General features: G+C 47.9%; 1 protein-coding gene across 2 annotated transcripts; it reads left to right on the top strand.

The window, feature by feature from the left end:
* Nucleotides 1–1,047: 1,047 nt before the first annotated feature.
* NECAP2 (NECAP endocytosis associated 2) lies at nucleotides 1,048–19,450 on the top strand. Of its 2 annotated transcripts, none has more exons than XM_053576178.1 (8): nucleotides 1,048–1,189; nucleotides 5,140–5,240; nucleotides 8,548–8,652; nucleotides 8,738–8,819; nucleotides 9,714–9,822; nucleotides 11,975–12,152; nucleotides 16,366–16,453; nucleotides 18,202–19,450. In XM_053576178.1, exons 1-8 carry the CDS (start codon nucleotides 1,098–1,100, stop codon nucleotides 18,248–18,250), a joined length of 804 nt encoding a protein of 267 aa, XP_053432153.1. In that variant the 5' UTR covers nucleotides 1,048–1,097; the 3' UTR covers nucleotides 18,251–19,450. The 2 variants fall into 2 exon arrangements, with proteins under 2 accessions (XP_053432153.1, XP_053432154.1); XM_053576179.1 differs by having other exon boundaries at nucleotides 16,369–16,453.
* The last annotated feature ends 1,882 nt before the right edge of the window (nucleotides 19,451–21,332 follow it).

Here is a 21,332-nt window from a genome sequence, read left to right on the forward strand (position 1 = left end):
TGTTATTGCTTAATAGGTACAGAATTTCTGTAGCGGATGATGAAAAGTTCTGAAAATCATGGTATGATAGCACAACTTTGTGAATGTACTCTATTTCACTGCATTGTACACTTAAAATGGTTAAAATAGTAAAATTTATGTTATGTATATTCTGCCAAAATAAAAATTTAAGAGGTTAAAAAAATTAAGAGGTTAAATCTATCCCGTAATAAAGAGCTTATACAAACTGGACATGGTGGCTCATACCTGTAATCCCAGCACTAAGGGGTAGGGAAAAGGAGGAGGTGCAGACAGTTTGGGAGTATTCAGTACATCAAAGATTTGGGATCAGCTATGTGCCCCACCTAGGGCCTGGTATGTTGTAGGTACCCAATTCTTGGAATGAATGAGAGATTTGTAGGGAAAAAGAATTTTGAGAATTTCTGTGGTTAAACATATACTGCTTAGAATATTTTGTGAGAAACCCACGTTAGGACTAGAATTCTTTTAAAATGATTTTATCTTACTAAACTTTACTTCTCTGAATACGACTCCTTGTTAAGCCTAGGGCACACAGGGCCCTGGGCACGTAAGTGGATTCCCATAAGGGGAATCGTGCAGAGTGGCACCCACTTAGTTTCGAGGGTCAGGTGAGATTTCTCTAGGAGAGGCCCGGGTTGAGCCTTACAGAGCCAGGAAAAGGAAGAACATTGCGGCAGAGGAAGCCGGGAGGCCAAGGCTACAGGAGGGATGCTGCGGGCTTATCCATACAGCTTTGCATCTCAGCCAACTGGGCCTCAGACCTGAAAATTGAGGCAATGGGAATGACCTACAACAAGATCACCGACCGCGTGGTGTCTTTATAGAAGCTTCCTCTGCGGCCGAGGGTACGTGAAAAAGAGAAGTCCCCAGAGTGGTCCTGCGAAGTCAGTGCCAGGGACTTGTCCACCACGTGTCTTGAGCAAGGTTGTCCAGCAGAGGGCGCATCGGCGAGGAGGTACTGAGGCCCACGAGTTGCCGCTCTAGCCAGAGTCTGGTCATAGAGTCGCACCGCTTCCGGCCCTGCGGGGGCGGGGCGGAAAAAGGAGCCGGAAGTTCGGTGGGCTCCGGACGCCGAGATGGAGGAAGGCGAGTACGAGTCAGTTCTCTGCGTTAAGCCAGAGGTTCACGTCTACCGCATCCCTCCGCGAGCCACCAATCGCGGCTACAGGTGACCTCCCGCCGCCGGGCCAGGCTAATCCCGATTTGAACCCTTTCCCGCCACCCCGACACACCCACTGCGGGAGCCGAGGACTGCCCTGGCCAGTTTAGGGGCGAGGGGGGGGTGATGCTGCGGCTTCTTCCAGTTGGAGAGCTGAACAAGGAAGGGGACCCAGAGTTTTGGTCGTCAGTACGACGCTTGGTTCTCCTGCCTGCAGGGAAGGCATGAAAGCCATGTCCAGCGGCTGGGGACCCCGGTGGGCTGCCGGGTACTCTGAACTTGGGCGCGGATGGTGGTGCCACAGACCCTTCTCTTTCGGCACTAACGGGTGGCCATGAGGGGGAAGGGACATAGTCACAGAAGGAAATCTCTGATGGGAGGGGACGGAGCCCCGAACCGGCTAAAAAGGACCTATCCCAGGGAACTTGAAGCTGACAGCTGAAGTCCAGGGTCCCCTCCTTAGCCAGATCCCTTCGCACGAATTTCAGTCTTGATCACAACCTGTAGCAGTTGGGAGGAATCCACACTTCTCTGGTGTAATCTTCACCTGAGTTGAGTAAACATACAGTTATTTGTAAATTGAGTATCTCTGGAAGGAAACACAGGAAACTGCCTTAGGGGAGTGGCATCGGGAGACTTCCTTTCACTCGGCATCCTTTTGTACTGTTTGCATTTTATTACCCTGTGTATGCATTACCTGTTAAACACAAGGCAAAAATATTAAAAGAAAAAAGATATACTTAATATAGACAACCTGGTTATGGCTGTTTGTGCCAATGAGTGGTGGTGGGTTGTTCATAATTGAGAGGAAGGGGTGGCTCTTGAAGGAATTGTTTGTCCAAGCTGTTTGGAAATACAGGATTGGCTTGCCTTACAAGAATGATAGCATGTCCACATATCTGTCCCTTTATTGCTTTCCAATTGTATTAACGTGAGCTCATAGTAGATTTTCCAGGGAACTAATGTTTTATTGAACACTTTATTAGATCCATGATGTAATTTAAAAATAGTGTGAAAACAATAATAACAACAGAAATAACATTTGCTTTCTATCATCTACCTAGACATGGATCTTCAAACCAGAGATGGTTGTCTACCCTCATTCCCCTGTCGGATCTTTAGTAGGATGGGTTTGGTTCCCTTAGAGCTCTTCTTACTGTGAAGGCCTGTTCAAGGCCTGTTTCTCCAGGAAGAGGAACCGAAACTGGGACTGCTGAGTTATGAATTGAGAGTCTGCAGTTTGTGTGACCCGCCAAAACAACCTGTGTCCAGAGTTCTCGGGAACTGACATGTGCTTAGGGACTTCCAAAAAAAGCCTCTTGGAAACACCCGTGGTTCTTGCTATTTGGGGGTTTTACCTAGCAACTTCTTAGAACTCAAATGAGAAGTTATTGTTTTGAAAGAACCAAACAAGATTATGGCTGTGGGTCAGTGGTTTCCTGGTTTTCTTTCTGCCTGGGATACCTTTGTTTTTGTTTTTTTTTTTTTTGTAGAGACAGAGTCTCACTTTATGGCCCTCGGTAGAGTGCCGTGGCCTCACAGAGCTCACAGCAACCTCCAACTCCTGGGCCCAAGTGATTCTCTTGCCTCAGCCTCCCGAGTAGCTGGGACTACAGGCACACGCCACAACGCCCGGCTATTTTTTTTTTTGGTTGCAATTTGGCCGGGGCCGGGTTTGAACCCGCCACCCTCGGTATATGGGGCTGGCGCCTTACCGACTGAGCCACAGGCACCACCTGCCTGGGATACCTTTGAAAACGTATTTCTTAAACACCCACCCACTTTTCTCACATGTACTATTGCTCTCTTTCTCTCTCTCTCTTTCTTTTTTTTGAGACAGTCTCATTTTGACACCCTCAGTAGAGTGCAGTGCTGTCATAGCTCACAGCAACCTCAAACTCTTGGTCTCAGAATGATTCTCTTGCCTCAGCCTCCCCAGTAGCTGGGATTACAGGTGCCTACCACAATGCTCAGCTAGTTGTTTGTTTTTTTTTTTTGTTTTTTGTAGAGACAGAGTTTCACTTTATTGCCCTCGGTAGAGTGCTGTGGTGTCACACAGCTCACAGCAACCTCCAACTCCTGGGCTTAGGCGATTCTCCTGCCTCAGCCTCCCGAGTAGCTGGGACTGCAGGCGCCCGCCACAATGCCCGGCTATTTTTTTGTTGCAGTTTGGCCAGGGCTGGGGTTGAACCCGCCACCCTTGGTATATGGGGCCGGCGCCCTGCTCAAAAGGCGCTGCCCTTTTTTTTTTTTTTAGACAGAGTCTTTCTCTTGCTCAGGCTGGTCTCCCAACTCCTGAGCCCAAGCAATTCACCTGCTTCGGCCTCCCGCACTGGTAGAGTAACAGGTGTGAGCCACTGTGCCTAGCCTTTTTTCTCTTTCTATTAATGATTGGTCCTCTCTGTATTTGTCCTCCAAGATAGTCTTAGGTCCCAAATGGTCGTTCTAACCGTAATAGCCTAGCAGTGTCTTAAACAGAAATAGGCCCCATAGCTACTTCCTCTATAGAAAGAAAACTAGAAGCACATCTGACTCGGGGAAAGTCTCTGTGGTCTAGAACAGGGGTCAGCAAGCTACAACTTGCTGTGTTTTCGCCCACAAGGATGGTTTTTACATTATTAAGTTGTTGATAATTTTTTTTTTGCTGTTATTTGCATTTTTTTGTTGTTGCATCTATTCCTGTGCCGTAATTTTTTGTTTCTTCTGGGATATCTTTTTCTTCTGTGCTACCTCTTCTGGTTTGGGAAAAATTTGTTCCTTCTCAGTAAGGATCATCTCAGTGTGGCAGGGGGATCTCATGGATAGGTTCATGCAACCATGAACTCTGTTAAGTTCGGCGACGCATCACGGGTGTTTTATTCACTTGGATATGCTCAATGACCAGAGAATATCCATCTAAACCCTTAAATTCAGCATTCTTTTTAGACCACCAACCCTGTGTCCAACCCCACTGTTTGGCCTGGGCACACCTACCAGCTCCACCATGGTAACGTCAGAATGATACACACTGTTTCTTTAAAGTGACATCCTTTAGATACTTGGTGGCTTTTCATATATGCACACCCTTGATGGCCTGGTAAGTTTCACGTGTGTTCTTAAGTGAACACGAAGATTTGAGCCTCTTGCATGACTTTGTGGGGTTTTCTGGGTCAGGTGACTAGTGAATCATTTTCACAAATCACCTCAGGCTGCTTAAGGGAAGAAAGCTTTTGGTAAATTTTTATTTTTTTATTTTAGAGACAGGATCTCACTTTGTTACCCAGGCTGGAGTGCAGTGGTATGATTATAGCTCATTGTAACCTTGAACTTGGGTGCTCAAGCAATCCTCTCTCACCTCAGCCTCCCAAACAGTAGGGACTACAAGCAGGTACCATCATGCTCTGCTAATTTAAAAATTTTTTTGTATAGATGGAGTCTTGCTCTGTTGCTCAGACTGGGCCCAAAACTCTGGCCTTGAGCAATCCTCCCACCTCAGCTTCCCAAAGGGCTGGGAATATTGTGCCCGACAAAGGACAAATTGTGAAAATGATAGGAATTTCAGATTTTAGTGTCTGTATAATTCTATTAAAGTACAGCTACTTCTGGGCGGCGCCTGTGGCTCAAGGAGTAGGGCGCCGGTCCCATATGCCGGAGGTGGCCGGTTCAAACCTAGCCCTGGCCAAAAACCACACACACAAAAAAAAGAAAAAACAAACCCCTCTGAAAATACAGCTACTTCTACAGAGTGGAAAATACTCTGTTAAAATACTTAAAGCACCAATATGTGCAAAGAGTCTACTGGTTTCACTCTCTAACAGCAGAGTTGCCTGCAAAGCCAAAAATATTTCCTGTTTGGCCTTTACAGAAAACATTTGCCAACCCTTGGTCTAGAACAAGCAGCCTTTCCCATGCTTATCCCCAGCATTGGAGTCATGGAGCAGAAGCCTCTCGCAGAAGCTCAGTGGTGTTTGTACCCTTAGGGCCGCAGAGTGGCAGCTGGACCAGCCGTCATGGAGTGGTCGGCTAAGGATCACTGCAAAGGGGCAGGTGGCCTACATCAAGCTGGAGGACAGGACCTCAGGTAAAGACAAAGAGGGCCACACTGGGCTGAGGTGCTGCACCTCCTGTTATAAGAAAGAGAAGGCAGCCAGGGCCTGGCAAGGCTGCTCAGGGGTCACGGGAACCTGCCTGGAAATCAGACACAAGAGTACCCTTAAGCTGCCTTCATTCCCCCACTTGTCGTCAGGTGTTACAAGGAGTATCTCTTGTCAATCACATGTTCCTTTTGGGAGTCCTTAGGAAAGTAGTAACTTTGGAGGCCAAGGAGAGGAGCTTCGCAGATGGTCCCAGTAGGAAGTAAGAAGCCCTTCCGTTTGCCTCAAAGATAAGCTGCTGAGCCCTGGTTGTTCTTCAGGGATTCTGTTTATCAGCTAAATGTGAAGTCCCCAGAGCCGACTGTGCCCGTTAACTGATAAGAGGCTGGGAATTGTCCTAGTCAGCTCTTTTCTTTTTTTTTTTTTTTTAATTAATATTGAATCACAGCTGTGTACATTAATGCGATCATGGGGCACCATACACTGGTTTTATAAACAGTTTGACACATTTTCATCACATTGGTTAACATAGCCTTCCTGGCATTTTCTTAGTTATTGTATTAAGACAATTATATTCTACATTTACTTAGTTTCATATGTACCCTTGTAAGATGCACCACAGGTGTAATCCACCAATCACCCCCCTACTCAGCTCTTCTGTGGCAAGAGGCCAAGCCAAGCTGGGCTGTGCTGGGTTCGGTTATACTGGAGAAGCCTCTCTGGAGGCCTTGGCCCACCAGTGCCTCTGGTTGTGCTATAGAGGGGTGGTTGTTTGGAATAGTCCAGCCTGAGACCCTCCCAGTGGAGATCAGGCCCATTGCCTGCTCAGTCAGGTGCCACAGCATTGGGTCATTTGTTTTTTTCTGATGCAGATTTTCCTTTGGAGCCGAAAAACATGCAGAGATTTAGGGGCAGAACTGGCTGCCTTTTCTCAGAACTTAACACCACTTCTGCCTGAGCTGTTGGGCCTTGGACAAGCCACATGACCTCTGAGCTTTGGCCTCCTTTGTATTGAAATGAGTATCACATTAGTTCCTCTTCACAAGATTGTTGGAAATAGGGTGGCGCCTGTGGCTCAAGGGGTAGGGCACCCGTCCCATATGCCGGAGGTGGCGGGTTCAAACCCAGCCCCGGCCAAAAAAAAAAAAAAAAAAAGATTGTTGGAAATAGGAAGTGAGCAGATCTATATCTAATTGCTTTGTGAACCTGCTCAAAGCATTGATTTATTCTTCTGGAGCATGGGTAGACAGGGTAGGTTTTGGTTGCAGAGCACTTTGAAGAGGCAGCCGCCATGGTTAGGGCAGAGAATTGCTGAGATATCACTGACCCTGTGTCCAGCCCCACTGTAACACAAGGAAATGGCAACATCTTTTGTTCTCCGGGGAGTTTGGAAACTGTGTCTATAACATGACTGCCTAATGTGAAAGCCACCGCTTAGGCCTGAGCCTCATCTGCAGGACCTGCCCCAAGATGTTGGTAGCTCAGGGCTGTGGAGTGAGGCAGTGAGGACATTACTCTAGGCCAGGGATTCTCAGCCTTTTGACAGTGAGGCCAGATGAGGTTTTGTTGTGAAGAGCTGTGGAATCCAGTGTGAGATAGTTAGCAGCATCCCTGCGCTCTACCTACCAGATGCCAGTAGCACCTCCCATGTTGTGGCAACCAAAAATGTCCCTAGACATTGCCAGGGCCTCTTGTAGACAAAACTGCTCCAGGTTGAGAACCACTGCTCTAGGCTGAGGCATCCAGGTGAGTCTAGAGTGGAGGGCAGATGAACTACCAAGGAGCTGCAAACTCTATAGAGCCATCAGCTTTAATTCAGTTCAGCCTTGATTACACAGTAGTCATCTCCAAACCACAGGCCTTGGGAAATATTTGGTTAAATGTTTAAAGCACCAACAGAGGATCACACATGCAAAAATGATGCCAGTCATTAATGCTTACAAAAGTTGTGTGTTGCGCTGCACCTGTACAGAGCCATAGTTGATAACCAGGGGATGCATTTCACAGGGCCCCTTTTAAAGCCAGTCACTCTTTTGCCCTAAGATTGAATTAAGTCATCCCATTTCAGATTCTTCCTTGGGTACAAGAATGACCTCCCTTTTTCCCACTGGGCTCACTGACCCTTCTTACAGTCCGCCTCAAGTACTAGGCCTTTTCTGAAGATGTGGTGTGTTTTACCTGTGCCAGGCTGTTCATGGTCCAGGCAGGTAACATGAGAAAGTAAAGCAGATGGAATGGGTAGGTGGCAGTTCTGGCCTCTTCATCTCAGGTGGGGATGGATGCCCAGCACTGATAGAGCGTAATTGTAAGGGAAGCAAGAAATTTGGATTGTTTTCCATGTGATCTCATTTTGAAATGTTTGGCAATTAGGGCGGCGCCTGTGGCTCAAGGAGTAGGGCGCCGGTCCCATATGCCGGAGGTGGCAGGTTCAAACCCAGCCCCGGCCACAAAACCACAAAACAAAACAAAACAAAAAAAAAGAAATGTTTGGCAATTAAATAAAACATCCTGAACTGTGGGCTGATTTGACCTGTCAGCCATCTCTGACTTAAACATCTTTTTTTTTTTTTTTTTTTTTTTGTGGAGACAGAGTCTTACTTTATCGCTCTCAGTAGAGTGCTGTGGTGTTACACTGCTCACAGCAACCTCCAACTCCTGGGCTTAGGCGATTCTCTTGCCTCAGTCCCCCGAGTAGCAGGGACTACAGGCACCTGCAACAATGTCCAGCTATTTTTTTGTTTGGCCGGGGCTGGGTTTGAACCCACCACCCTTGGTATATGGGGCCGGTGCCCTACTCACTGAGTCACTGGCGCTGCCCGACTTAAACTTCTTTTTTTTTTTTTTGAGACAGAGCTTCAAGCTATTGCCCTGGGTAGAGTGCCATGGCATCACAGCTCACAACAATCTCCAGCTCCTGGGCTCAAGCCATTCTCTTGCCTCTCCCAAGTAGTTGGGACTACAGGCGCCCTCACAATGCCTGGCTATTTTTTATTTTTTGTTTGCAGCTGTCATTGTTTGGTGGGCCTGGGCTGGATTCGAACCTGCCAGCTCAGGTGTATGTGGCTAGCGCCTTAGCCATTTGAGCCACAGGCGCCGAGCCCCGACTTAAACTTCTTATTAGTTCTATTTTTGTGTCTTCGTTCCACAACAGTGGATTTGATTTGAATCCCAGAGTAAGGTTTGCCCATCTACCTCAGCTCACCAGAGTTGCTCTGCAGGAAAAAGGCCCCAGTAGTGTGATAGCAGCATTAGGCTGGGAGGGGGATCGAGGCTCACCCTAACTTGTCCTTTTAGGGGAGCTCTTTGCTCAGGCACCAGTGGATCAGTTTCCTGGCACAGCTGTGGAGAGCGTGACAGATTCCAGCAGGTACTTTGTTATCCGCATCGAAGATGGAAACGGTACGTGTTGGTCTTGGTGCTCCCTCCTCCTGAGAAAGGTTTTCTCTGCTGTGGAAAGTGGGACTGATCATGTGCTGTCCTCCAGGGCGACGGGCATTTATTGGAATTGGCTTTGGGGACCGAGGTGATGCCTTTGACTTCAACGTTGCATTGCAGGACCATTTCAAGTAAGTGGTTCTGGGAGACATGTGCTCACACCTCCTTCCTTCTTTCCCTGGAGAGAGAGAATGATCTCCCAGGTTAGGGTTGTGTGTGACTTGTCTGCTAGCAAAGCCTCAGGAGAACACAGTTCTCCTTTGGGGTAGGCTGCCTTCTCTCTGCTCTGCCAGTCCCCATGTCTGCTGTGAATTTCCCTTCTCCCAAGGCCTGTCTCTCCATCACACTCAGCTAGGCCAGACTTCAGGCTGTCACATCTGTGCCCTTACCAGGACCTTGTTAGGCTCCTTTGACTTTTGGGGGGCTGTTGTAGTAAATGGTGCTTTGATACCCAGGCCACCCAGCAGATACTCTTTATGAAGCTAAAAGGGCAGGAAAGTCCTTCTCTGCCATCTGTAGGGCTCTGACACTTGCTGCTAGGGAGCAGGCAGTCCCAGCCTCTCACCTGGGTGCCTCTGTACCACGTGGCTGCTGGACGGTGTTGCATGGAGGGTGGGAGACCTTGGTCTTGCCCTCTACTTCTCAGCATCTTTCTTGCCTCTCATCTACTTAGGAGCTTTAGTGGGGCAGTATAGAGACCGTGTCTTAGTTCTTATGCCATTGTCAGGGAGGAAAGGGCCAGGCTGTCACATTTCGTGGAGACAGTGTTAGAACCCTCTACTTAAGTGGTCTTCCTGAATTCTCACAGCCATCTTTAAGACCTATCGAATTTCCAGCTTATTGTGCTGCTCAGGAAACAGATGTGCATGCAGCTGCTTAAGTGTCAGAACCAGAACTGGAATTCAGGCCCACCTCCCAAGCCGGCACTCTTTCTGTCACTCAGCCTGGGCAGGTGGCAGGCAGCAGTGAATGTGGGATAGTTGGTTTCTTCCTTCCTCACTGTTTTCTTCTGGTTCTCTCCCCAGGTGGGTCAAACAGCAGTGTGAATTTGCAAAACAAGCCCAGAATCCAGACCAAGGGCCCAAACTGGACCTAGGCTTCAAGGAGGGCCAGACGATCAAGCTCAGTATCGCAGTGAGTCCCACCCTTGCGTGGCTGTGGTGGCCGTGGTCATGTAGTCGTTGTGACCCCCCAGCCCACTCGCAATTCAGTTCCATCAGTTCAGCAGATGTTCATTGGTCAGCTGCCTTGTGCCAGGTCCTACACTAGGTGACCAAGAGGATTCTTGGTCTTAATAGAGCTCAGAATTGAGTGGAAACAGGCAGGTAGAGTGTGATTACAACATGGCTGGAGAGGTTCTCCCACTGAGCGGAGCCTGGGTCCGATGGGCTCCTAAAGGAAGGGCACACATCCATAGTTGGGGGAACCACGGAAGGCTTCCTGGAAGGAGCGACTTATAAGTAAGGGAAGGGGGCTCAAAGGTGGTTCAGCAGTGCAAAACCTGAGTTGCGAAGGAGCATCAGTCATTTGCCGCCAGAGATGGTGTTTCTGTCCTGGTTCTAGAGGGGTCAGGATGCTCATTCCAGACTGCATTTTGGCCTTGTGCCTTGAGCAAGGAAGATTTGGGAGAGTTCTGGGCAGGAAGGTGTTGAGATGGGCGCTGGGGGTCATGGCCAGCTTCTGCCGGTGGTGGTGTCCTGGCTCCATACCTTTCTTCTGAGCTGCTCTGCATCTGGCTCTTCCCTGTTAGCTCCTGTGAATGGGAGCAGGTTGAGGTGGGTTGCCAGGGCTTGACTTTAACCTGGGTACAGGGCGGTGGAGTGGGGAGACGGAGTTAGAATCCTACTTTGGGAGAACCAAGGACAAAATGAGTTTGTTGTTTTGAAGAGACTTTGTAACTCTAAAACAATGCCTTTCCTCTTTACTTACCATCTCTTTCTCCTCTTTTCTGCTTTATGCTGGTGATGATTTGAGACCCTTGAAGTCGGCCAGCTGGCCCTTAAGAGAAAATACAAATCCAATCCAGTGGACTGGTTGGGATGTGATTCTTTTTCTTGCTTGGAGGAAACTAACATTTAATGAGCATCAGCTGTGGGCCAGGTAGTATTTTTTTTTTTTTTTTTTTTTTTTAGGCATTTCTCATATGAAGTAACCATCTTCCCCGTTCTCTATGTTACAAGGAAATTGAGGCTTAGGCTAAGGGACTTACCCCAGGGTCACAGAGCGTGAAGTAGCTGGCCCAGCTGGACTCACAGGAGGGTCTTTCAGGTCTTTTGACTTCAGGGCTGAAGTGATTGCTTAAGCTGCTGCTTCCTTATAAAGAGGGAACCACATTGTTTTCATCTGTGTACCTCATGCTGGTTTCTGACTCATGCTTGCTGCCCTGTCTTTAGGAAAACCTTTTATCGAAGTATCATATGCATGTGGAAAAGTGCACACATCATAAATGCAAAACTCAGTGAATGTTTAAAGCCAGACTTATAAATATATAAACCTGCACCCCTGTCAAGAAGAATACCGTCAGCACCCTGGAAGCCCCTTCCCGATCCCTGCCAATAACTCCCTACCCTGAGCAACCATATCCTGACTTTGCGTAGCCTCCCTTTTTATGTTCTGAACTTTCGTGCATTGTGTGGTCTCTTGATACAACTTCCTTTGCTCAGTGTGTCATTTGTGAGCGTAGTCCATATTGTTGCTTTTATTCTGTTCCTTCTCATTGTTGTGGCACGTGCCACTGTGAGAATGTTCCCAATTTATCTGTTTTGCTGTTGATGGATGTTTGGTAGTTTGCAGTTTGGGGCTATTATAAATAGAGCCTCTGGGAATGTTTGACTTCCTGTCTTTTGGTGCACATGTGTATGCATTTTTATTGTGATAGGGGTCAAATCGCAGGGTCATAAGTTTCTCTGTTGAACTTTCAAATAGTTTTTCAAGGAAGTTTCACCAGTGGTGTGTGAGTGGTTGCTCCCTATCACTGTCAATACTTGATAGCCTCTATTTTAGCCATTCTGGTGGGTATGGGATGGAATATCATTGTAGTTTAAAAGGTTTATATTTCCTTGATGATTAATGAAGTGCGGTGCTGGGTTTTAATATGAACCATATTTGTGACAGATTCAGAATTATGATGCATTGAATATAGCTCTTAACAATGAAGGTGCTAGATAGGACCATCTTTTGCTTATGTAGATGTTGGGAGTCCAGGAATTACCTCGGCCTCCCATAGGACCAGTGGCAGTGGGAATGTAGCAGAATTGACTGATTTGGATTCCCCTCTTCTCTTTAGAACATGAAGAAGAAGGAAGGAGCAGCTGGGACTCCCCGGGTCCGGCCTGCCAGCACAGGAGGGCTGAGCCTGCTCCCCCCGCCTCCAGGGGGCAAAACCTCCACGCTAATCCCTCCTCCTGGGGAGCAGTTACCTGCTGGGGGATCCCTCACCCAGTCAGCACTTGCTCCCGGTTCAGGTCGGTGCTCGGGGGGAGACTGCTAACTCTGCTCGTGTGGGTTCCTTTCCTTCCTGACAGCTGGGCTCCGCGTTTTCCCTCCTTCACACACTGATTCGTCATTTAATCCCTGTGTATGTCAAATGGAAGGTGGGCACCCCAAAGCTGATCCTACACACCAGATAAGGTGTGTATTCCCCTATTCTCCTAACACCTTCTGCTTACCCTTTATGGTGTTTGTACTCCCATGAAAGGCAGGAACTGGGACTGGCTTTTTACTGTGACATTATCACATAGAGGTTTCCTGTTCTCAGCGGCTCCTCAGTGGGTATTGAGTGAGTGTGTGATGGAGACATAGTCTCTGCTCACGTGCAGTGGGAGAGATGAATCACAGGCACAGGACCAAGTGTATGAGGCCTAGACTCACTCATAGCTAGTAGACTCACTCCTAGCTAGTGTGATCTGGGGAGGCTTTCTGGAAGAGATGACATTGATCTAGACCAGTGGTTTTCAACCTTCCTAATGCCGCGATGTATTTTCATTGTTACAAAGGGGTCGCAACCCACAGGTTGAGAACCGCTGATCTAGACCTTGAAGGATGGAGATTGGGGAAAGGGAAGTTGGTATGCCACACAGAAGAGCAAGAATGCACCTCAGACTTTTAGACACCTGGTATGTGTAGGGAGATGGAAGCAGCATGAGGCGTATCAAAGTGAGTGGTGGGAAATCCATTTGGAGATGTAGTTTGGAGTGAGCGCCACATCAAAGCATCGGTGCTGGGAAGCTGCAAGGCCCAGCAGGCTGTGCTGATGAGTGCTTTGGAGATCCCAGGATTCCAGAAATTAGTGTGTAAGGTCAACCTCTGAAGTGCTGGGGCTGCAGCCTTTTGCTTCTGGCAGTCCCTCCCCCCGCCACACCCAGTTTGATGCTTAGCCTAACCCAGCTGGGAGATTGTCCCCAGCCAGTTTCCTCACACAGCTCTCACAGCCACCTGACAGGAATTTTCCTGTTTTCCTGACATTGGCTCCCTTATCTGGAGGTTGAACTTCAGACTTTAGCCCTGTAGGGAATATTCCAGCCAGGAGAGTGGCAAGAGTAGCAACCGTGAGCCTCTGCCCTGGCACCAGGATTGTTTTTTTTATTTTTTAATTTTTCTTTTTGAGACAGAGTCTCACTCTGTCACCCTGGGTAGACTGCTGTGGTGTCATAGCTCAGGCTTGAGGAATCTCCTTGCCTCAGCCTCCTGAGTAGCTGGGACTACAGGCAGGCACCACTGTGCCTGGCTAGTTTTTTGGTTTTTTGTTTGTTTTTTCAGTAGAGACAGGGTCTCCCTTTTGCTCAGGCTGGTCTGCAACTCCTGAGCTCGGGCAGTCCACCTGCCTTGGCCTCTTGGCATAAGCCACCACAGTGCCCTGCCTGCATTCTTATTTTTATTCTCATTTGTATGCCCACTAAAGTCTGGAGCCAGGGTCTTAGGCCATCCCTCAGTTGCTGTGCATTTCTAACAGGTAATGTGGAGCACCTGTTATGTGCCAGGTGGACTTTAGGCACTGGGATACTGTAAGTACAGCATAAAGTCCTTGCTCTCAAGGGCTTGTGTTCTGATGTGTAAGACAGATAGTTAGCGTGTCTACAGACAAAATGGTACCTATAAGTTGGGAATAACAACAGCCTTTATTGGGGCCAGGCACGGTGGCTCACACCTATAGTCCCAGCACTTGGGAGGCCAAGGCGGGTGGATTGCTTGAGCTCAGGAATTCAAGACCAGCCTGAGCAAGAGCAAGACCCCATCTCTAAAAACTACCCGGGTTTTGTGGCAGGTGCCATAGTCTTAGCTACTTAGGAGACTGAGGCAAGAGAATCGCTTAAGCCCAAGAGTTTGAGGTTGCTGTGACACTGCGGCACTCTACTGAGGGGGACAAAATGAGACTCTCTCTCAAAAAAAAAAAAAAACCTTTATTGAGCACTTGCTGTATGTTTCAGAGCTAGACTGGTTTAGTTCAAATATCAGCTTACCAGTTTTATGATCAGAATATTGCTTGCTGCTCTGTGCCTCAGTTTCCTCATGTATAGGGTGGGGGAAGTAATGATACCATAACATAGGTTTCTTGTGAGGATCAGATGGGCTGATGAGTACACAGCACTTAGAATAATTTCCGGAACGTTGTAAGTGCTCACTGAACGTTAGCTTTCATTTTATTAATAGCGCTGTTATTGTTCCCATGTGCAGGGCCTGTTCTAAGCATTCATGCATATTTATTTAATCTTCCTGTCAGTCCTGTGAAGTACTCATTGTTACTGTCCTCCTTTTAGAGATAAGAAAACTAAAACTTAAGTGACTTGTACAAGTCGCACGTTCCCACCTATTTTCCCCTAGGGGCTGTGGTGAGGTAGATGAGATAATGTGCCGGAAGCACTGAACTGGAAAACTTTTTAATCATTGAGGGCCCTAGTTTTATCTGGTCTCCCACCCCAGAGCAGATTAGAAATAGCAAATCAGTGGGAAAGCCGAGGGTGGCAGACACAGGACCTTCAGAAGGGACAGTAGGCAACACTGGGGAAGGTGCCAGAAAGGTACAATAAAAAGGAGGCTTTGCAGCCCCCTCACACCACCCACCTCTGTGAAGAGATAAGAACAAGGATCAGCTTCTGTGGTACCTCTTCTGGAAGGCTCTTCCCAACCCTAACTAGTTCGGGGCCTGGGACTTGGCACGTGTCTGGCACATTGTATTTTCAGCTGGTTGATCCAGGCACTTGGACTGCAGGCTTATAGAAAGATGATTTTGCAGGTGGTGGGCATTCACCATTCAAGAAGCCTGGACAGGATATAGCAAATTTCAAACAGATTTCAGCAAAAGCAATTGAAAATAAAATCAGTCAGCTTCAGGTAGGAAAGATAGATGGCCCATGACTTGCCCTCACTGGTGCTCTCCTTCCACCTTGTACGTGCTTTATTTTATTTTATTTTTTGAGACAGATTGTCAGACTGTCACCCTGGGTAGGGTGCCGTGGCATCATGGCTCACAGCAACCTCCAACTCTTGGGCTCAAGAGATCCTCTTTTTTTTTTTTTTTTTTTTTTTTGAGACAGAGTCTCACTGTGTCGCCCTGGGTAGAATACTGTGGCATCACAGCTCACAGCAACCTCAAACTCTTGGGCTTAAGCAATTCTTTTGCCTCAGCCTCCCAAATAGCTGGGACTATAGGCACCTGCCACAATGCCCAGCTATTTTTTTGTTGCAGTTGTTTGGTTGGCCTGGGCTGGGTTCAAACCCACCACCCTCAGTGTATATGGTGGCGCCAAAACCACTGTCCTGCGGGTGCTGAGACTCAAGATATTCGCTTGTCTCAGATTTTCTTTGTTTTTTTGTAATGATGGGGGTCTTGCTTTTGTTCAAGCTAGTCTTGAACTTGTGAGTCAAGCAATCTACCTACCTCTGCCTCCCAGACTGCTAGAATTAGAGGTGTGAGCCACCATGCCCAGCCTCTTTTTTTTGTAGAGACAGAGTCTCACTTTATGGCCCTCGGTAGAGTGCCATGACATCACACAACTCACAGCAACCTCCAACTCCTGGGCTTAAGCAATTCTCTTGCCTCAGCCTCCCGAGTAGCTGGGACTACAGGTGCCCGCCACAACGCCCGGCTATTTTTTTTTTTTTTTTTTTTGGTTGCAGTTCAGCTGGGGCTGGGTTTGAACCCGCCACCCTCGGTATATGGGGCCGGTGCCTTACCGACTGAGCCACAGGCACTGCCCCTCTTTTTTTATTTGTTGAGACAGAGTCTCCTGTTGTCACCCTGGGTAGAGTGCTGTGGCATCATAGTTCACAGCAACCTCAGTCTCTTAAGCTCAAGCAATCCTCTGTCCTCAGCCTCCCAAATAGCTGGGACTATATGTACCCACCACAACGCCTGGCTGTTTTTAGAGATGAGGTCTCACTCTTGCTCAGGCTAGAACTCCTGAGCTCAGGCAATCCACCTGCCTCGGCCTCCCACCTGTTGGGATTACAGGTGTGAGCCACTGCCTCCTGCCTGTACATGGCTTTTCTGCCTTTTCTCCAGGAGCCCTTGAGGGCTGGTGAGAAGATGGTGAAAATGTGGCAACCCTTTGTTTTGTTGCCCTAAATAGCTTGTTACTGAATCTCATGATTTGGTCATTGAGACAACAAAAAGAGAGGTCTCTGACTCTCCTGTCCCCTTTTCTTCTTTCCCTACCTGTTGGTCTCGGGGGACATCAGTAGGTGGTGCCACTGTATCCTGGCCCCCACCCAAGCCTGCCACCGCTGCCACCGCAGACATCTGGGGAGACTTTGCCAAGTCTACAGGGTAAGAAGAGCCACGTGTGGTGGGGCTGGGGCAAGGGCTGTTCATTTAAAAACCTGAGATTGCTCTGTGTGCTTTTCTCCTGGTTTTGAGAGCAGTAGCTCTTTGATTTGGGCATTTTCAAGCCAGCCAGAGGATAGGAGCCCCAGAGTGCCTGCTTGGGTGGCACATTTCTTTCCATGAGGCTTTTTGCTGCTCTCTACTGCTAAGTGGCCTGGAGCCACCTTTTGCAAATCCGTCTGGTTCTTTAACCATCTCACCAAGTGCTTTGCTTGTCCCCAGTACCTTCCTCTTCTTTCCCCACTGTCCCTAGTGTTCCCAGAGCACTGGGCTAGGTCCTAACCTTGGCCCATGCTGTGGGACCTCCGAGGCAAGGTGGCTAGCCTTCTCTGATCATAAGATTTAAAGCCTTCATTTGGGGTCAGGGTGAAAAGATGCTAAATTCCTCTTGCACCATTATTTATATGGACGGATTCTAGGACAGGGGTCAGCACACATTTTCTGTGAAAAATGAGATAGCAAATAGTTTCCGCTGTTCAGGCTACGTGGTCTTTGTTCTAGGTACTCAATTCTGCTGTTTTAATACAAGGGCGGCCACGGACAATGAGTAAACGAATTAGGGCATAACTGTATATCAAGAAAATCTTTTTTTTGTTTTGTTTTGTTTTGTTTTTTTGAGACAGAGTCTCAAGCTGTGGCATCACAGCAACCTCAAACTCTTGGGCTTAAGCAATTCTCTTGCCTCAGCCTCCCATGTAGCTGGGACTACAGGCGCCCGCCACAACACCTGGCTTTTTTTTTTTTTTTTTTGCAGTTTTTGGCCGGGGCTGGGTTTGAACCCGCCACCTCCAGCATATGGGGTCAGCGCCCTACTCCATTGAGCCACAGGCACCATCCAACACCCGGCTATTTTTGGTTGTAGTTGTCATTGTTTGGCAGGCCGCTTGAGCGACTAGTGCCATAAAATCTTGTTACAAAAACACAAAGAGGCATGATGGAACTCATTTAAGAGTCTTTTATAAATAAAGTTTATTTTTATTTATTTATTTATTTTAGGGACTCACTTTGTTGCCCTCAGTAGAGTGCTGTGGCGTCCAACTCTTGGGCTTAGGTGATTCTCTTGCTTCAGCCTCCCGACTAGCTGGGACTATAGGCGCCCGCCACAATGCCTGGCTGTTTTTTGTTGTTGTTGTTGCAGTTTGGCCGGGGCTGGGTTCAAACCCACCACCCTCAGTGTATGGGGCTGACACCCTACTGACTGAGCCACAGGTGGCACCCTAGTTTATTTTAACAATAAGAAAAAACAGCCGCTTGGTCTCAGGACCATAGTTCGCTGACTGCTGCTTTAGAACATTTAGGAACTGGCTGCTGAGAACTTTTTTCCCAGAGATAAGTCAACTTATAAAACTACTTTGTCTCCACTCAGTGCCTGTAGCTCAAGCGGCTAAGGCGCCAGCCACATACACCTGAGCTGGCGGGTTCGAATCCAGCCTGGGCCCACCAAACAACGACAGCTGCAACCAAAAAATAACCAGGCGTTGTGGCAGGCGCCTGTAGTCCCAGCTACTTGGGAGGCGGAGGCAGGAGAATCTCTTGAGCTCAGCAGTTGGAAGTTGCTGTGAGCTCTAATGCCATGGCATTGTACCCATGGCGACAGCTTGAGGTTCTGTCTCAAAAACAGACAAACAAAAAAAATCACTACTTTGTCTCTTCAGACAGCTGACCCTAACCTCTCTGTCTTCCCTTTACAGGTCAACTTCCAGCCAGACTCAGGCAGGCACAGGCTGGGTCCAGTTCTAACCTGAGCACAGTTTCTTTTTCCTCATGTGACTTCTGGGAAGGAGCTGCTCATCTGGGTCAAAGGAAGGAGGACAAAGCACTCCCTGGCTGGCCTCTGTTTGAAGCACCACTTTCCTCTCCTTCTTGCCTGGCTCTTGACAAACTCCATGTGAGGCAGTAAATTAGCACCATGGCACACTATTTCCTGGGATTCAAGTATGCACCAGAATACTGGAGAAGAAAAGCTCCTGGGGCCCTATCCCCATCTATCCTCTTAACGTGAGAAGACTCTGAGACTAGACATCTTCCATCACAATGACCCATGTTAAGCACAAGCCCTCCGAACGGGTTGAGTTTGCTGCCTGGATTTAGATCAGCCCTCTCAAGTGTCACATGATCACTGCTCAGCGGGGAGTTTCTGCACCCCCATTGGCTGTAGCCTCTTCAGTCAGTCTGCCTTCCAGAGGAGGGAGGGATTCCTTCCTGATTGCTACCGGACTTATAGGCTACAGCTTGAACAGACAATCAGGAGGGAAATTTGAAGGACTGAGCAGCTTTTTAAAGTGTTTACCTATTTTGCTTTGCTAACATGCTAATCTGCACTAACTCATCTTTGCAAAAGGAACTGCTCCTGCAGCGTGCAGCAGCGAGGCCTCTGAAGGCTTCCTCACTGTCAGCAGCTGCTCTGGGCTTAGGCAACGTGCAGCAACGAGGCCTCTGAAGGCTTCCTCACTGTCAGCAGCTGCTCTGAGCTTAGGCAACCGTGCTCACCTCTGCCCAGGTGCCTGTTTTTCACATCTTCAGGCAGGTAGGCACTGGAAGCGAGATGGAACAGTGGGGAGAAACAGTGTTGTCGCAGAGGTGGGCTCAGCCTTCCTGTCTGCTGGCGGCTTTCTGGGCTTGCAGATTCACAGCACAGCTCCTGGCAGACTTGGGTTTTCTCTTTGGTGGTTTCTGAAGTGCCTTATCTACAGACAGCCATTTTCTTTTCTCCTTCAGGGACTGTGAATGACAGAAGGAGCTCAGTGAACTGGAAGTCCAGGTTTATAGACTTAAGAAATTATTTTTATCTGAGCACACCTCTGAAATTGCCTTTCTCAACTTACCTCTCAATCGAAAGATTTCTTTTTGAAGGGTCAAGACCATGAACTGAAAAAAGTATTGGCCTCTTTGTGGGACCAGATTTTTAAGATAAAAAAATAAATATTTTTACTTCTGTCAGCATATATCAAGGGTGAATGTTTTTGGCAGCGTGACTGCTAAACTCACCAGGATGCCACATCTAGCCTCGCAGCTACCTTTCATACCGCTGGCTGTGTGTCTAGACAAAAGTCCAGGGATAAGGTGTCAAGTCAGGAAATTTGCCCTTAACTGCTCCAAGGTAGTAAATAACTTCTGTGTTTCTGTGAGAGTATGGTCCTTGGATGATGTGAAAGTAGTTGCTTGAAATCACTTTTCTCTGGGGCTTAATTTTTGGAATCTCAGGTGATGCAGGCTATGCTAAACAGCTTGACCCCTTGCCTCTGTCTCCCACCAAGACCTACCCGTGGAAGCATCTTCTTAAGTAGTAGGGCATGCTGATGTCCAGAGGTCAAAAATAACATTTATTTTATGTCGCCCTCAGTAGGGTGCGGTAGCATCACAGCTCACAGCAACCTCACAGTCTTGGGCTCAAGCAATTTTCTTGCCTCAGCCTCCCAAGTAGCTGGAACCATAGGAGCCTGCCACAATGCCCAGCTATTTTTTTGTTGTAGTTGTCATTGTTTTTAGCAGGCCCAGGCTGGGTTTGAACCCGCCAGCTCGGTGTATGTGGCTAGCACCCTAGCCACTGAGCTACGGGCGCCGAGCCCAAAAATAAAATTTAAAAGATCGGGGCGGTGCCTGTGGCTCAGTCAATTAGGCACCGGCCCCATATACCCAGGGTGGCGGGTTCAAACCCGCCCCAGCCGAACTGCAACAAAAAAATAGCCGGGCATTGTGGCAGGTACCTGTAGTCCCAGCTACTCAGGAGGCTGAGGCAAGAGAATCACCTAAGCCCAGGAGTTGGAGGTTGCTGTGAGCTGTGTGATGCCACGGCACTCTACTGAGGGCCATAAAGTGAGACTCTGTCTCTACAAAATAAATAAATAAAAGATCACAGCACTTTTTTTTTTTTTTTTTTTTGCAGTTTTTGACTGGGGCCAGGTTTGAACCTGCCACCTCTGGTATATGGGGCCTGTGCCCTACTCCTTTGAGTCACAGCCACCACCCCCTTTTTTTTTTTTAGAGACAAGAGTCTCACTTTATTGCCCTTGGTAGAGTGCTGTGGCATTACAGCTCACAGCAACCTCTAGCTCTTGGGCATAGGTGATTCTCTTGCCTCATCCTCCCAAGTAGCTGGGACTACATGCGCCCACCACAATGCCAGGCTATTTTTTTGTTGCAGTTTGGCCAGGGCCCAGTTCGAACCCACCACATCAGTATATGTGACTGGCGCCCTACTCAACTGAGCCACAAGCCCCAATCACAGTACTTCTGATACTTGAGGATTGTGTAAGAAAGATGCAATTTTATTTTTATTTTTTTGAGACTGAGTCTTACTATATCGCCCTTGAACAGCAACCTCTAACTCTTGGGCTTAAGCAATTCTCTTGTCTCAGCCTCCCAAGTAGCTGGTACTACAGTCACCTGCCACAACACCCAGCTATTTTTTTGTTGTAGTTGTCATTGTTTAGCTGGCCTGGGCTGGGTTTGAACCCACCAGCTTCGGTGCATGTGGCTGGCGCCATAACTACTGTGCTACAGACACCGAACCGATGCAGTTTTTATTATTAGCTATGGAAACAAGCACTTTGGTTAAGAAACGGTGTAAGAAAGGAGAAAGAAAATGGAAATTGAGGATCTTCTTGTCTGTAAAGCTAAGGAGATTGCATCAAGGGACCTTCAGGAGTAGTAACTTTTTTGTGTTAGTTTCACCTCATGTAGTGAATATGTCATGCTACTTCTGAATAAGTCTTAAATGCTTGGAAGATAGAAATGAGAAAGCTTAGACTCAGGAATCTTTTAATTAGAAGTATATACTGTGGCTTGGCGCCTGTAGCTCAAGCAGCTAAGGTGCCAGACA

This window comes from Nycticebus coucang, chromosome 22 (assembly GCF_027406575.1).
Source record: "Nycticebus coucang isolate mNycCou1 chromosome 22, mNycCou1.pri, whole genome shotgun sequence".
NCBI classification, from domain to species: Eukaryota; Metazoa; Chordata; class Mammalia; order Primates; family Lorisidae; genus Nycticebus; species Nycticebus coucang.